Source organism: Hyperolius riggenbachi, chromosome 6 (genome assembly GCF_040937935.1).
Source record: "Hyperolius riggenbachi isolate aHypRig1 chromosome 6, aHypRig1.pri, whole genome shotgun sequence".
NCBI lineage: Eukaryota > Metazoa > Chordata > Amphibia > Anura > Hyperoliidae > Hyperolius > Hyperolius riggenbachi.
The window spans coordinates 319,481,712-319,498,937 of NC_090651.1; the positions used below are offsets into that span (position 1 = coordinate 319,481,712).

The 17,226-nt window shown below is 44.7% G+C and overlaps 1 protein-coding gene and 1 long non-coding RNA gene across 3 annotated transcripts in view; one reads left to right on the top strand and one right to left on the bottom strand.

Moving 5' to 3' along the window:
* Positions 1 to 17,226, top strand: part of LOC137521717 (uncharacterized) — a 108,226-nt gene that overhangs the window by 71,484 nt on the left and 19,516 nt on the right. The window contains exon 2 of the long non-coding RNA XR_011022184.1: positions 16,712 to 16,770. This is a non-coding gene — a long non-coding RNA (uncharacterized lncRNA). The remainder of the gene's footprint in view (positions 1 to 16,711; positions 16,771 to 17,226) is intronic.
* The window catches only part of LOC137521716 (tetraspanin-4-like), a 181,149-nt gene continuing 165,863 nt past the window's right edge, over positions 1,941 to 17,226 (bottom strand). For both annotated transcript variants that reach the window (XM_068241373.1, XM_068241372.1), the window contains 2 exons: positions 11,752 to 11,835; positions 1,941 to 8,848 (listed from right to left, as the gene is read on the bottom strand). In XM_068241373.1, coding sequence (XP_068097474.1) covers positions 8,780 to 8,848; positions 11,752 to 11,835 — 153 coding nt within the window. In that variant the 3' untranslated portion in view covers positions 1,941 to 8,779. The remainder of the gene's footprint in view (positions 8,849 to 11,751; positions 11,836 to 17,226) is intronic.

The window sequence follows — 17,226 nt, forward strand, 5'->3', positions numbered from 1 at the left end:
CATAACCATGTTTCTCCTGTACTTGTGGAACATTCACTCTCCTCAGGGTAACATAAATGAGATGTTATACTGCCCTCAGACCTTGCTAGTCCCCATTCCATCTGACAGCCAAGGAGTTAACACTGCAGACTACTATTGATCCCGGCCACAACGTTTGGAACACAATAACCTTGGCAAGTTGCTAAGTAAACGTCCAAACCTGACAGCGTCTATTGATGGAACAGGTAATTCAATGTATTTTATAGGATCCGAGGTTAACAGAAGGGAATCTCCTGAGAGCTGACGCACCTGTTATTCTATATTCATAAACCTCCTAATCTAATCATACAGTACTGAATATATACATCATGTTACATAAGCTGATAGATCACGTTCAATCACTCGATGAAACGATCATTCCATGATCTACTGTATATTTTACTTTCCAAAGTGTTTTTATTGCAACAATAGACTATGGCAGGGGACACACTTTGTTTTTGTGTGTGTTTTCTGCACAGGAAAACTGAGAACTCCTGTTTATTAATAGGGTAGTCCATCTCCTCATGGGGATTCTCAGGGTTTTCAAAAGCATTTCCAGCATTTCCTGTACAGCAGTTTAATTGCCAAAATGGTAAGATACCAGCTAGCTTCCCTAATCACTTGCACACTATTTTATCAGTTAGACTTTGCAACTGTTTGTTCAGGAAATGCTGTTGAAAACAAAGCAAACCCTGAGAATCCCTCATGAGGAGATGGACTGACCCAAAACCTGTCGTTTCTGTCAGATTTTAACTGCCTACTTTTTCAAGATAGTCGTCCTTTAATGCGTTTTTCGTGCACAGAAAAAAAAAACCTGACATTCTGCAGGATATTTCTGCACATTTTGTCATTTTTCTCTATCGATTACATTAGCTGCTGCTGCAACAAAAGTGCATTTTTCAGCATACAAACACACATGGGGCACTAAACCGCGATAACTCATATCACCCGCGGATTTTCACACGCAATTGCATGTGAAAATTTGCTATTGCGCGTGAAATCGCTAGCGCACCCGTGATGTGAGTTATCACGGTTTAGTGAATCAAGCCCCTGTTGTGCAGAAAAACGCACGCAGAAAACTGAAAGACAAGTGTGTTACCGGCCTTAACCTGCCTGGCGATTCCTGCGGCTGTGGGAGGTTTTTTTTCGCACAATTTTTGTTTTTTTATCATGTATCATTCCCCCCTCCCTGCTCCCTCCCTTCCAATCGCCGCCGGTGTGAAGACCCATCTGGAAATCCAGTTCTGAACGGGATTTCCTTTAGGGCTACCCCCGTCGCCATGGCGACGAACGGAGTGATGTCATCGACGTCCTGACGTCACAGGGAGTCCTGATCCACCCCATAGCGCAGCCTGGCGCCGATTGGCCTGGCTGCGCAAGGGGTCTGCGGGGGGTGGGGAGGCAACTTTCGTAGCAGGTAGCGGCGCATCGGTGGCGAGCAGGTAAGGCAAGCAGATAGCAAAGTGCTAGCTGCGTGTTTCAAAAAAAATTATCCAAATCGGCCCACCAGGGCCCGAGCAATCGACCGCGGCATTACTGGACGAGTTGAGCTCGTCCGTAACGCCCAGGTGGTTAAGGTGCCCATACATCAGAAGATGTATGGGCAGATCGACCAAGAGATAGATCTCAGATCAAATCTGATCGGAGAGAGATCTGTTGCCTGCCCATACACCACAGACCAATTCCCAATCGATTTCAGCATGCATCGGTCTTATGACGCTGGATCAGATGCCTTGCCGCCCCGCGCTGTCCCCCCTAATGTAAAATGTGCCCTCTCCCCGGGCTAGTACACTCCACTTGTCCGTGTCCTGGGCTGTACAAGAACATTCCGATCCCTTTCTACATAAATTACCCTACATACCAGATAACATCTCACATGTGAGGGAAGCACTCATAGCTCATCCATTGCTGACACCAGGACATTGTATAATTAGAGTTTTTATTGATATATAACACAAGTCTGAGCACTTCACATACTTTGTGCTCAGTTACCGCTAATATTTACACTCCAAGCTAACTTCAGATAAGGAAAAAATACATGATGTGATATATAGTATGTACACAGATTACAGCCAATCGCACACAGCGGATGTAGAAAGGATACCATGAAACTGTTGACCAAAGCAACCAATGAGATGTAGGCTTCTACATTCTCACCAGCCCTGAAGGAGCAACATCTGGATCCTGATTGCTTTCGATGGGCAACAAAGACCTTTCTAGCTCTACTGAGGAGTCTGACTAGCAATATCTAAGGCTCGTACACACGTCAAACAAAGTGCTTGGCCAACTCCACGACATGACCGACCGCCCAAGCGATTGGACAACTTGTATTTTCCACGCACCAACCAACTGAATGACCAATTTGCATACTGTGCACTCAAGCAGAATGACGAACTGCACGATATGGCCACATTCATAACAAGTACAACAACTTGTATACAAGTGGCCAACTGAACAATCTCAGCCCAACAGTCATGTGAGTTGATTTGCCAGTTGGATCGTTTGCCATGCGTACACACACCCAACTATCATATCATACCAACGCAATAGTGGCACGTGTGTATGAACCTTCACTTTGAGAGGCAATAAAGCAGTAATAGGACTTGTGACTGTGCAATACGGCTGACACCCTCCTTTCTTCATGTGTCACGTGACCAGGTCATGTGATCAGCTTGCCACAAATAAACCAAAATGTATGGCTTTTATGGAAAAAAAACCCTTTGGTTTCCATTAAATAATAGAATAGATGACCAGACTAAATTTTCTTTCAGTTACTGAAAGGGCCTTTGGTATTTTGCTGTTAAAGCACGACTCCACCGTTATGTAAATACTGAAATAAATTCTATATTAAAGCAATACTGAAGCAAGCTGCAAAAATACGTTATTTAGTCAGCCAGCAGGTGGCTGGATAGTGTAATGGTTAAGGGCTCTGCCTCTGACACAGGCGACCTGGGTTCGAATCTTGGCTCTGCCTGTTCAGTAAGCCTGCACCAATTCAGTAGGAGACCTTGGGCAAGACACTCTAACACTGCTACTGCCTATAGGGCGCGTCCTAGTGGCTGCAGCTCTGGCGCTTTGAGTCCACCAGGAGAAAAGCGCAATATAAATGTTCTGTGTTTGTTTGATTTAGTCACCTATAGAGAGGGAAGGCTTTGGATCAGTGGCATAACTACGAATCATGCCCCCCCCCCCCCCCCGCACAACTTTGATAGAGCACCGCCAACGTTCACAGGCCCTTCCCTTGCCTCCCCTTGGTGACCTTCATGGCCTTGGGGACCATCTCACAAGGGTTCTAAAACAAGTGTGGCCATCATGATCTTTACACCCATAACAAGTGTAGCCACAAAAACACTTGATCAGGAGGATGGTCTGTATCAGAGGAAGGGAAAGTTAGTAGTTGGGGCCCTCACAGCTCTGGGCGTCCCTGCGGTAGCAGTGGCTGCCCCCTATAGTTATGACCCTGCTTAGGATCCTATGGAGCCTTCCCATTCCTCTTCTGGTCCCCTGGTTCCACCGCTGTCCCCTATGGAATGTCCGTGCCTGTGGGACTCCTTGACAGGCTTCAGAAGCCCTCACGTCCCTGATGTGCATGCACAGTATGGATCTGCAGTCTTTGGAAGTTCTCAGGGACACGAGCACTTTCAAAGGCAGCCTGAGGAAGGCAGAAGACATATATGCAACCAAGCTGGTTGCAGAACTTTAGTGGTACCCACCAGTGAAGCAAGGACACAGAGAGAGAGAGGACCAAGGAGGCTCTATGGGTTTCCTGAGCCTTCTCTTTACAGAGTTAAGTATCTATTTTTTTTTCCAGGTCAATTCAGTTTTGCCCTAAAAGGTAATTGTGTTAAACACCATTACCTGTCATGTTATATTGGCAAAAGCTTTCATAGTATCAGCTGTGTCCAGTAAGGAATGTTTCCACTTTCTCGAAGAGAAGCATCTACACTTTCAAATAAGGGGTGTCTCTACTTATTATAAGTAAAGAATAATTAGAGACACCCCTTATTTGAAAGTGTAGATGCTTCTCTTAGAGAAAGTGGAAACATTCCTTACTATAATAAATAACTACAAGTGTAGATCATCCACACAATTACCCATTGGCCCGGTTCAAATTAGCAGTCGTCGTCCGGAATCGCCGTGCCGGAGCCGGACCGCATGCGGAACAGACGGAACGGACGCACGGCATAGCAATGAAAGTCTATGCGTCCGTTCACATGCGTCCGTTTCGTCCGGACCGGATCCGGCGTAAGATCCAACATGCGCTATTTTTTGGTCCGGCTCCTCCGGCAGACGTATCCGGAGCGGAGCCGGACTGTTGCATTCGGCCAATACAAACCAATGAGAACCGGAGAGCGCACAACACACTGGCTATAAAATCCGGATGTTCTACCCCACTTCCTATGTGTATTGAAGCGGCGATTTTGGATGGGGACACATTGGCAAGCATTTTGGAGTGGAGCAGCAGTGACGTTTAACGTGCTGGAGATGTTGGCAGTATGTCGGAGGTGGAGGTGAGTTCTAAACAGCGGAGGGCCTGATTCCACAGGTCCACCTTCTGCTGACCTCCCAGACCCCAACATTTTAATTTTATTTCTACTCTCTTGCCAAACGGATCCGGATCGCATCCTGATGCACACCTGATGCAACCTGACCGGATCCGGATCGGATCCGGATCAGAACCGTACGGTTCCGATCCGGATCCGGTCAGGTCATCCGGTCCGTTTGGCAGAGAACCGCAAGTGTGAACCGGGCCTTATTATGCCTCAAAACGTGAGACAGGCAAGATCTATGAAACAGGGTCAGCAGCTGATATCCAGAACAAGAATTCTGATCCTGATCTGCTTTTGCACCTGTTCTGCTCCACTTTTTTGTGCACTGGTTTTGATAAATCTGTCCAGGTCCATCTATCTGTCATAGTCACTACACATACATTTTCATACTTTCATTTACTTTTTTATTAATTTTGCATTATTGGAATAGTTAAAAGGAGGGTGGAACCCCATCACAGTGACCTCGAGACAGAGTGCAGTGACTCTCAGGCTGAGCAGTTTGCCACCTCTCCAGTGGAATACCCCTTTAAGTTTAATGTCCTGTCCTACAAAAGTATATATATACTCTTTTAAAAGGTCCAAGATTGGATGTAAAGCAAAAGCAATATTATTTTGCACAGGATACTATATAGATAGCTTGGCTAGCATGCTAATGCCCTTATAATGTGCTTTACCCTATCAGGCAGATCGAAGAAGGTGGTCAGTCTTACACAGAGCTGGGACAAGGTCCTCCAGCACCCAAGGCTGAGAAACCAAAGTGCGCCCCTCCATCCCTGCCACCCCAGCTGTCACACACTGATTGCTATTACACTAAGAGGCGCCACAGGGCCCACAACCTCCCCAACACCTTAATATCTAGTTATCTGGCTTGCAGTCACTGCCATGTATCCCCTTTTCTTATTTCTTTCTGCTTCAAACACAATTAGGAATGACAGCTGAATGAATTGTGCGCCCCCTCCTACACTGCGCCCTGAGGCTGGAGCCTCTCCAGCCTATGCCTCGGCCCGGCCCTGGTCTTACAGCACACTGGCATCTGATACTACTTTTGCAATAGTATAAAATAATCTGAAGGCTTCCGTTATATAGACCACGATTATAACAGGAAGTTTCACAGACACACACACACATGTTGAATTAACCTCTCCTCCATAAAAAAGAAAAACTGATGGAAAGGTGCAGAGCTATCTCCCCAACCCTGGACAGGCCAAGAGCATATCTGAAATCCAAAGTACAGTAGAGTCTCCGCTATCTGAACTTAAAGAGGAACTTCAGCCTAAACAAACATACTGTCGTTAAGTTACATTAGTTATGTTAATTAAAATAGATAGGTAATATAATCTCTTACCCACCCGGTTTTAAAACAACAGGCAAATGTTTGTGATTTCATGGGGGCAGCCATCTTTTTAGTTGAATGGAGGTGACAGGGAGCATGAGACACAGTTCCAACTGTCCTGTGTATTGACTCCAGATCACCCCTCCCCATTGCTAGGCAACGTGAATAACAACATAGGAAATCCCATCATGCTTTGCACAGCATCAGGATAAAAATGCCCAGGCAGTTTTCTTTGATGGGGCGGGGCTTAGCTTCTGTGCAGCAAAAAATCAGGCTTGGTTAAGAAAAACAAAGTTCTGATGCTGCAAAACTGTTAAAGAAACACCAAGCCTTTTCAGCGCTGCTGAGTAGATTTTTAGTCTGGAAGTTCACTTTAACTAATCAACAGTCTCAACCAACCAGCAGTACTCACAGACCATTGTTTTAGACTGTTTGTGTGGTCTGCTGTGCTTTAAAGTGAACCCAAACTCTTGCACAGGACAGAAGGAAAACAGAGAGAAATGCACCCTGTATGTATTTAGAGAGTTTAGGCAGTCTAATGCCCCATTATTTGTGTCAAATCTTAAGTTGTAATTTGATCCTCCCCTGTGTCACATGACTGCCTATGGCAGATAAGGCAAATAAGCCCATTTGAAAGCACAGGCTGTAAACAATATGTTTGCTTCCATGAATCAGGAAGTAGAAACTGCAGATTTAGTGCAGGATTTGTATCAGCTGCAACTAATAAATGTTTTTGTTTAAAGGTTACTATGCTGTTGTGTATCTTTTAGAGCAGAGAGAAGGACTGAGTTCAGGTCTGGGTTTCACGGTTTCCCCAAGGTTACTATACTTTCAATGACTGTATTTTAACATTTCATACAGAGTTTGTGGTATTTGTATAGAGTGGGGTATAGTACTGTATTAGCTAGGCCTATGTTTAACACTGAGTCTCAAGCAAACAGGAAGCACACTTGCATCAGCTGATCCCCGTCGGTGCCGGATAACTGAGAGTCTACTGTAGTTAAATCAACAGGTGATGTCCTCCATTTATATGAAGAATTCACACAAAGGAATCTGTATATACAGTAATACTTGTGCCTTGTGCCCTCCAGTGGATTCTCCATAACAATGTATGAGGAACTCTGGCCATTGACACCACAAACTCATCTGGAAGCCAGAGCTCTTAGCCTATTGCTGCCAGACCAGTGGAGAACATCTATCCATGACTATCCAGTATAGTGGTGAAAGGACAGTGAGAGTCTGAATGTTCCACTACTACGTACAAATTGGCACTTCATTCCATGGAAATACATCAGAAATGTAGACCAAGCTTGAAGGATATGTGTGAATGGTTCAGCTTTACCCATATCATCTCAACAAGGCAGAGGAGCCCGCACTGTCTATTTCCACCAGCCCAGGCTCAGTGTTCTTAACACAGACAGATAAGGACTGCATGAAGGAGAAAGTCCCTTGCAGGTATATAATAGCTTGGCGTAATGGTTCCTTCTAGAGGCAAGTTTAAGGGGTTTTTTTTCATAATACAGTCATGGTCGCACTATACAGAGCTTGGCAATTTTTTTGTCTAGAGTGAGAAACAATTACAGGATTCCATGTGACACTTGATCATACGGCCTATTTCTTTCCTTGCTTCTGTAAGCCTCCATCTGCTACAGATTGCCAGGTGATATTTTGGGTATGTGGATCTAAGAGGACAATTCTACAATCAGGATTTCGTGTGTCACACTTGGTGGAACGTTCCTGTGGTCCACTCCTGACATGGAGCTATGGCTTGTCAAAAAGAATGTGCTTTGGAATAGAGCAGGTGCCATGTGTTTCTTGATTCTGTGGTTCGCCGTCTTCTTATGAAGCTCTGATAAGTATGAGCGAAGCTATGGCTGGGTCAATGAGGTCAGTGCTGGAATCAGGGGGAATGGTAAACGATTCAGGAAGCAATGAGAAGATGGAGATCCTGGTAACCAGTGCCGGATTTCTGGAAAGGCTACAAAGGCCCGGGCCTTGGGTGGCTGTAGGCCAAGGGGCGCTTGGACATGAAGGAGGAGTTACTACATAGGACAGAGGAGGGTGAAAATGGTGAGCAACACATGAAAAAGGAAACTGATGCTCAAGGGAGCGGTTCATGAAAGAAAGGGGCTACTATACATGGATAATACACTTGGAAGAGGGGGCAGCACATGGAATGGGAGGGGCACAAGAAAGGAGTCACAACATATTTGGCCTAGGGGCACAAAAAGTATAAATCCGACCTTGCTGGTAACCATAGCATCTTTCACATGTGGCAGTCTGTTGTAGAAGATGAAAGCCAGGAGGAAACTTTAATTCAACATTTTGTTAGTTGATTTAGGTTAAATACAAAACAGTCATACAGAACTGGAGTGCAACTTGCTCATCGAGCGGTTTCTCCGTCTCGGGCTGTACGCCCTGTGCTACGACTAACAAATCTGCATGGTATGTAACTGGCAGTGCCATGCATATCACTGGGCATGTTTTCAAATGGCAATGTTTCCACATAACTAGGCAAAAAGTTTGTTTAATGGCTTTGGTGCTTTCAAAAAAGGAGAGAAAAGTCATTATTCTCTAGCTGGGAGCAGACTATAGAGGCTCTGTATAGATACGAAAGCTGCCTCAGGAAAGCTGTAATGATGTGGTCAGCGCAATAGCTTCTCATATACAGGAGATGCTTCCCCGCTATTGGATTAGAGTCAGCAGTGAAGGTGAAATGATACGGACGCTGGTCCCTGTACAGACGAGAGCCTGGCAGGCCCAGCAGAGCTTGAAGTAACAGTCTTTTGATCCAGGTGAATGGAGAGGCCAGTCACTCAGGGAAGCGGAAGATCAAGTCTCTGGATCATCTTAAGAAGTCCTTCGCAAACATTCTGGATTATTCGTAATACTTCTCTGCCTTGAGGACTTGGCAGTACATCAGCATCGAGAAGATCAGACCGAATACCTAACAAAAGATAAAAAGAACGAGATTTATGCCAGCCGATGTGTCTCAGTGCACTAGCCTGACAAAAACAAAACATTGGTGTTTTTTTGGGGGGAGGGGGCATGGTTTTAAGTAAAAGTCTCCTTTTGTTAAGAGAATTTCTATAAACGTAGTTTTAGGCCTTTTTTACACAGGAGGTTGAAGATGGTGAATTTATATCCTGTCAGCTGCTCCCTTAAATCGGCTGGCTGCTTGCTAGCGCTCTACATGGGCGATGGGAAGGGACACCCCCCCTCCCCCCCATGGAGTTACATCTGAGTGAAGCCACGCTCAGACGCAACATGGCAGTTTTCTCTGCCTCCTGGTAACTTTAACATGTGTTAAATGACGACATGTTTGGGGTTGCAAACGTTGCCATTCTTTGCCGGGGGAAGGGGGTGGTGGTTAAACCAGTTGGCCCGTTACATTAATGTGCGCTAGAACGGGAGACGCCAGCCTCCTGGGAGGCATTCGCCATCCCCCGCATCTTCTGCCCAGTCATTGCGGTGTTCCCTCTCGCCACTTCACTCCCGCCTGGTGGCGCCCAGAGACACAGTGGCTGCCATCTTATCTAACACTGCCAAACACAGGTCAGGTCACGTGGCGGTGGATCCACTGACAGCATATGCTCACAATGGCGGACACTGACACGGAGCAGGTGTTGTTATTATACAGGATATAGTTTTGTAATTCAATGTTATTGAAAATGAGTCTTCCATTTTAATTTGTTGCCAGCTAAGAGTTTCCAAAACAGACCATTAGCACAAATTTCTCTTGTTTTCAAGATTGGACTATGGATGAAGGCGAGAATCACCAACACAAACAACTGTATTAGGTAGGGGCATAACAACTAGAGAAAATCAATGAGTTACTAATCATTCTGGCTTCCATGCAAATTGTATGCAGTTTGGAATTAGACCAGCCCAATTATACCTCCTACTGCTTTGGATTGTCCCAATTCCAAGCTGCACTAAATCTGCATAACATTTGCATACAAATTATATGCATCTTACTGTCTATCTCTACTGAGGACCATAGAGCCCACTGGGGAAACTCTACTGCCTCCTTTGTATAGATGTGTGGGTAATATGATGTAGGAGGAGAGTATTAGAAGCACATGGAAACATATACAGTGTAGCCCAGCAGTGAGAACCCTCACTACACAAAGTCTAGTCTAAAGCTAAGTACACACCAGAGCAGGATTATCCATAAGGCAACCTAGGCAGCTGCCTGGGGCCTAGTGGGTGTCAGGGGGCCCAACTGCCACTTTTTCTGACACCTCTTCCATCTCAGGTTCTCAAAAGGACCATAAGGGGGGAGCAAAAGCTACTACCTTGCCTAGGGCCAAATTTCATTTTCATTCATCTCTTGTACACACATCTCTGGTACACACATCTCTGGTACACACATCTCTGGTACACACATCTCTGGTACACACATCTCTGGTACACACTTTCAATTATGACTGGCCAATCACTTACCAATTGTACCCTCACCATGCAGTTTGAAGGCTTTACCTACAGAATCTGCTCATAGTACCAGGCTTTAAATTGAGTACACATGTCCAATTTTGTTTGGCCAATTTTACCATCTCCATGTAGAATGAGGGCCAACAGACTTACAATACTATGAACAGACTGTGTAGGTAAGCTCTCACACTACTTGGAGGTGGTAAAATTGGTCAGTCAAAATTGAAGATTTATACCAGGCTCTTTGTTACTCAAAACAATTGTGTGTGATTGTTTCCTCTGACAGCCTACTAGGTATACAGGTGACTCCTGACATTAATGGCCTTCCCTTCACATGGAAAATCCCCAACTGTATATATTATATTTCCCTATTGCAATTGTGGTGAGGTGCCTACTCCTCTTCCTCCACTTTCCCAATCTTCCAGCGTTTGTAAGTAAACTGTCGCCCAACTGCTGGATGGTGTAATGGTCAAGGGCTCTGCCTCTGACACGGGAGACCAGGGTTCGAATCTCGGCTTTGCCTGTTCAGTAAGCCAGCACCTATTCAGTAGGAGACCTTTGGCAAGTCTCCCTAACACTGCTACTGCCTACTGAGCGCGCCCTAGTGGCTGCTGCTCTGGCGCTTTGAGTCCGCCGGGTGAAAAGCGCGATGTAAATGTTATTTGTCTTGTCTTGTCAACGTGATCACACAAGATCTCTTCAGACAGTTACTCATGGTCTGTATGTAGCTTAAAATTGCAGTTGTGTTTGAGGCAGTCTTCTGGGATTTGCACAGCCCTCTTAAAGAGAACTTGAACTGAAAATAAAAAGTCAAAATAAACATACAAAGGTCAGTCATACTTACCTCCCATGTAGTCTGTTCATCAATCTCTTTCTCCTCTCCTGCGTCCTGTTTGTCCACTGTGATCGATGGAATTCTTTGTCCTCCATTTTGAAAATGGGCATTACCCCATAACAGCTGCCTGGTCAGCACACTGTTAAACTGTTACATTGCCCACTTGAGCCATAGGGAAACATGGACATTACGTTGCACATTCAGTTGTAACTGACAGCAGCTGATATATAACTGACAGCAATTGGTATATTTCAGTTCTGACAAAATCTTGTCAGAACTGGAAGGGATCTCTGTAAGAAAACGGTGAGATTCTGAGAGGAACTGCTGGCGAGGTAAGTATGTAATATTCATTTGCAGCTACATCTTGTATTTATTTTAAATAAGTTTACCCAGTTCAGGTTCCCTTTAAGCTTGTGTGGGTTTCCTCTGACTGCTCTCATTTACTCCCATATCCAAAAAACACTGATGTGAGATGTTCCATGCTCTGAAGAAGGTGTCAGTACTATATAAATACCTGCTCAACAAGAATCATAACATGAATCTGAGCCCTGATGAGTCACGACACCACGCTGAGCACTCACCTGTACGATGAGGATGCAGATGCCAAAGATCCCCACTGAAGAGATGTTACTCTGAACCCATTTCTTCACTTTCTCATAACAGGGCTGCAAAACAGGACAGGAAAATAGTATCAACGCTGATAAGAATGTTTTATGTATTAATTATTTTCACAGATAGTATCACTTTGACGTACAGAAAGCAAAGCCCAGGGACACTCAGATGATGTCAGCAGCCCTGAGATAATGAGAGGATTTTGGAGGTGGCATCCACTATTTCTCCTTTTTAAAGCCTTGGTTTAAGCCTCCAATTCTATATGCATATGATAGTGCCCCAAAGTTCTGCACTAAGAGAGATTGGCAGTAGAATGGACACTCCCGATCTGACAGACAGTGTTAAGGCAACGTGCGATTCATAAAACAATTGTTTGAGATTTTTAGGGGGACAGTTGTCACCTGAAGTGCACAAGCCCGTTCATTAATGACCGGGTGTGCTGGAAGGATAAGTGTTCTGAAATAACGTGTAACATTAATCCTTTGCCTTTAATTTGCTGCCAGGCTTCTGCAGACCATTTATAAGGGAAGTGCTTTTACCTATGGGCTTGATTCATCAAGCTGCGCTGCTTTACTGTGCAGTAGTGCTCGCTAATCAACTCTTTACATAGCAGCGCTTGCCTTCCATTAGTTACGCGCATTGCTATACTTCACTAACAGCCGCTACTATGTTAATTGCCATAGTAACGGCTGTTAGTGAAGTATCGCTACCGATATGTCACAGGACCGACCGCATTGAAAGTTACGAGTGTTGCTCAGGAAGCAATGCGCATAACTAAGGGAAGGCACGCTCCTACATAGCAGCGAGTGCTGCTATGTAAAGCGTGGATTAAGCTTTAGCAGCACAGCTTGATGAATCAGGCCCCTATGTGTTTTTTATATGAACTGGGAAGGAGGTTTTGTGGGGAATCTCCTTGGTGGTGGGGACAGTTGTGGATGGTCCCCCCCCAGGTGGGGAGAGCATTTTTGGGGATCTGTCTGCGCTACTCCTGCCCCAGCCCCCCTCGGGGGATGTTTTGCAGAGCGGGGTCCCGGACAGGCCCCACCTGTACTGTGCACAGCTTGTGTATTTTTGAAATCCCACAGGTAAGCTGGCTTCCACATCACATATTAGAGGTAGTGCCCCATTTGACTGTAGTGGACTCATCGTGGTGAAAGGGTCTAGCACGGAATGCTTTTGCATGCAAATCATTTCGGAAGCGAACATCCTCTATTGCGGCAAATTATGCAAATAGTGCAACTGAAGGTACATTTCATGCAAGTTGTATCTAACAATACTAGAGTTCAACCTATTATAGTTGAGGGTCTCTCGTAAACTTGAGGTGTTACTGGGGTCAGTTCAGCCCTTGCATAATTTGGTACTGTTTTGGTTGAAGAGGCTGAAGAAAAAATCGGCACTAGATGTGGACCTGGCAGGTCAGGAGATACAGGTGCAATAATCGTCTATCTGCTGCCTCTGAAGAAGCGGGTTATCCCGTGAAACAGCTGTAAGGCTAGATTTTGTGCATGATTGTTAGAAGGTGTCGGGAGCATTTATTAAAGGTGACTCTTTTCTGCAATTGGTGCCCGGAGAAACCTTTTTTCCATAATTTGGTACTGCAGGTGGAATGCACGCAATATGCCTTTAATTTGCTGACAGGCTTCTGCAGACCATTTATAAGGCAGGTGCAGCTTGGATCTGCTGTTACCTACTATGTGTGGGTGGTTTGGATTTTTTGTAACATTAATCCTAGCAGTTTGTAGAGCTGAACTAAGGGTACTGCTAATTTCTCAGCTAAGGTGGAATATCACTTTTAGGTGTCAGCAGTAATGAGCAGAAAGCTGGCCAGTCCAGCCATTTTCACTAGACCTGGTGCCAATCACTGAACAATACGTGCCGCCACTGGTGAGAATTGCTGGGGGATGGGGGAGCGAGCGTCCGGGTTACAGAGCCTGTCTAATAGCTGTTACTTTTACATGGAACTGCAGAGAGGAAGCCTGGAGGAATACAGATGGCGGAGGTCCTCCCGCATGCCCAGAATCCCTACTGTTCACACGTGTTATTTAATTGCATACGTTCTGCTGCATCAAATTGTATTTCAAGTAGAAAGCTCATTCATTTTCCTGAGGCCAATTCACAAATGTGTGTTAAAGTACATGGACAGCTTACCATATTTTTCCTAATCCTGCTTCCCCTCCTTACAACTTAGAATAAAAACTCTACATTTATGATAAAAAATAGAACAGATATACCATGTTTGTGGCTCAAAATTCATGTAACATCTGCAGAGCACCCAAAACTCTTGTATGGGCGTGTCCTCAGCCCTCTCTAACGCTCCAGGATCTGTTTGACCATTTAGGCAAATCAGGCATACAAAATAATTTTCCCATGCCCATTTTCCCTTTCTATGCCCCAAGCTACTCAGAGCTGGACTCCAAAATTGACTTTGAGGACGAGTTCCCACTGCCGCCACCAACTGCACTGGGAATTGTATTTTTACATAAAAGGCATTATTTTGGGCCAAAGGCAGGTAGGATAACTATCTGAACAATAAGGAGATGGGAGAGAGGATTTTATGTGTACGCAGGCAACACTGTAATTCCGTTTTAAAGTCTTGTAAACATTAATGTCGCTCTTAAAGATCACCGACTGATCATTAGGTTGATGTTTTGGGAAACGAGATGAACAGTAAGTATTGTTCAACGTAGAGGGGAGGAGGGACGGTGAGCAAAAGAAGATAATGAGCTTATTTGATGTTTAGCTGATTGCTCAACAACATCATGAGACAGCTGTACATACTGCAGATTGTCGTCCCATTGACCAAGGACCGTGTGGAAGAAGGGAAACTCCGCTTCACCAAGTAGAAAGGCCAAGGAACATCTAACGTGTGTTACGGGGCTTAGGGCTCATTTCCACTAGCAGCCAGAATTCCATTTGTCGAAATCAGTATGCACGTGTCCAAAATATGAGTAGGTGGGACCACTGCCAATGCCAATAGTTTAGGAGCTCTGGGCCCCAGTGTGAGTTTTATATTAAGCCCCCTCAAGCGCTCTATACGTAACAATTGAGATGGTGCACCAAAACCTACCAAGGACAGCTGCAGTGTCGGAGAAGTGTGGGGAGGAGAACTGTCTATTAATGATTACAACTAATCAAAGCACATACTGTGTAGAGGTGAACATTACCACTAGCATAGCACCACTAAAGAGTTAATAAAACAGATGAAGGGGTGCCCCCTAATAGGCCCCTCTGGTTCTTGGGGTCCTGACGCGGTTGCTACCTCTGCATCCCCTACTGCTACGTCACTGACCTGTGCTATGCTCCTCTATGACTGGAGAGGGAGGGGACGCCACCAAAAAGTAGGTATGTGGGTGTAGAAACAACATAATAATATGGCTTACTTCTATAAAGAAGGGGGTAAGACAAAATTATAGAACACTTGTTTGATAGCGCATTTCGAGGATCGCAGTCCGCTTCCTCAGATCAATACAAAAAGTGTCTTAAAACCAGCGTTTTTCAAGCAGGGAGCACCTATATGTTCCTCTATGCATCGTCCCATGAAAATACTGCGGTCTAAATTTTTTCCCTGGACATGAGCGCACACCATTTCCCGCGATAGGTAAAAACAGCCCAATGATTTCCAATGCACTATTACTCCTAATGTGAATTTTGCATATGTTCAGTGTTCGGAATTCGCCCACAACGGGGCCTTAAAGCTGTACTGTTCAGCCTCTAGGACTGGATATGCCCTTTAGAGTCTACTCACCTATAAGTGCGCTATAAAGTGAATGTGCGTTTCATGTGTGCATAAAAGCACAGAGGTGTAAATGGGACTGAAATCCAAGGGAAATGCCCCACTTACACCTATGTGCTTTTATGTGCATTTCAGCTTATTGAGCACTTCTGTGTGGGTAGTTGAATACTTTAATGGATATATATGAACTAGCCACACAGAAATCAATAGTATTTCTACTTGAAATCAATTTTGATGCAGCAAAACACATATGCACTTAACATACTAATGTTATCCGGCAGTAAAAGTACAGCAGCAGCAGCAGCATAACACTGACAGGGCAGAATGCTGGACTGGCTGTGTGGAGAACTTCATACTTCCTCATCACATTGATAATAAGATCCCCATCTGTCTCTCTTCAGTATGTGGAGATAGATAACAAATATATCACCGTTTAATTTAACTTAAAACCTGGATTGAAGTTCATCCCAATCAGTAGTCAATACCCCCTTAAAGCGGATCCGAGATGAAAAACTAACTATAACAAGTAACTTGTCTATATATCTTATCTAAAGTTTAGATAGTTTACACAGCAAATTTAGCTGCAAACAGCTTTAATAGAATAAGAATATTTCTTCCTGTGATACAATGTCAGCGGCCATGTTGTCTGTAAACATTACACAGAGGCAGGCTTATCTGCACCATCAGCACTCAGCCTGTGAAAAAAACCTAATCCCCTCTCCTCCTCCCTCCTCCCCTCTGCCTCTGAAATCAATGGCTAGTAACACCTCCCCCTCCTCCTGTCCAGACTGAGCTCCCATGAGCCCTTGCTACTGCTAAGGCTCTTTGGAGAAGCTGTGGGCGTGGCTTGTTTAGTTTATAGGGAATTAGAGTATTAAAACAAAAACAAAAAATGTATTTGGCTTGAGGAATGTCCTATAAGCAATAGGAAAGGAACACAATTATGCAACGAGTAAAAGTTCACCTCGGATCCACTTTAACACCAGTAATTGTAAACTTTTCTCTAAAAGATCACCAGGGGGTCTGTGTGGCTGATATTGTGGTGAAGCCCCTCCCATTGTGTGATGTCAGGGCCATGACAAGCAGCATCTCCCTGTGTGTGTGTATATAACTTATAAAATGTTTAGCCTATTACATTGTTAGTGGGTGTGTGTATAGATAACGGCAGTTTGTCATTTTTTTTTTATGTCTACCAGTAGTAAAGATGCTGACCTGCAGGCTTACGGAGGATCAATCTACATGAACAAATTACATGGTGAGCAGCAATCATTTCTTGATCCACCTTCTATTTTGTAACTTCTCACTTTGCAATGACTTGAATTATTCTTTTCCCCCTATCTTTCGGTAAAGTTCCCCTTTGAACAAGCACTATCGCAAAAAAACAAAACAAAAACGGTTTCATTTAACCACTTGCCAACCGCTCCGCGCTAATTGACATGGATGCCCCAGGACCGCTCAACACTAATTGGTGTGAAGTCCTGGGGCGGGGTTTTGCAGGAGATTGCGCTTGCCAACGCGTGCGCATGTCCGCTTGCATGACAGAGCTCCGCTTCGTCATCAGTCTCCCAGCGGTGATCGCAGCAAGGAGACTGTTAGGCTGCAAAACCACCGTCTATTTACATTGTTACATAGTTACATATAGTTACATAGTTATTTTGGTTGAAAAAAGACATACGTCCATCGAGTTCAACCAGTATAAAGTACAACACCA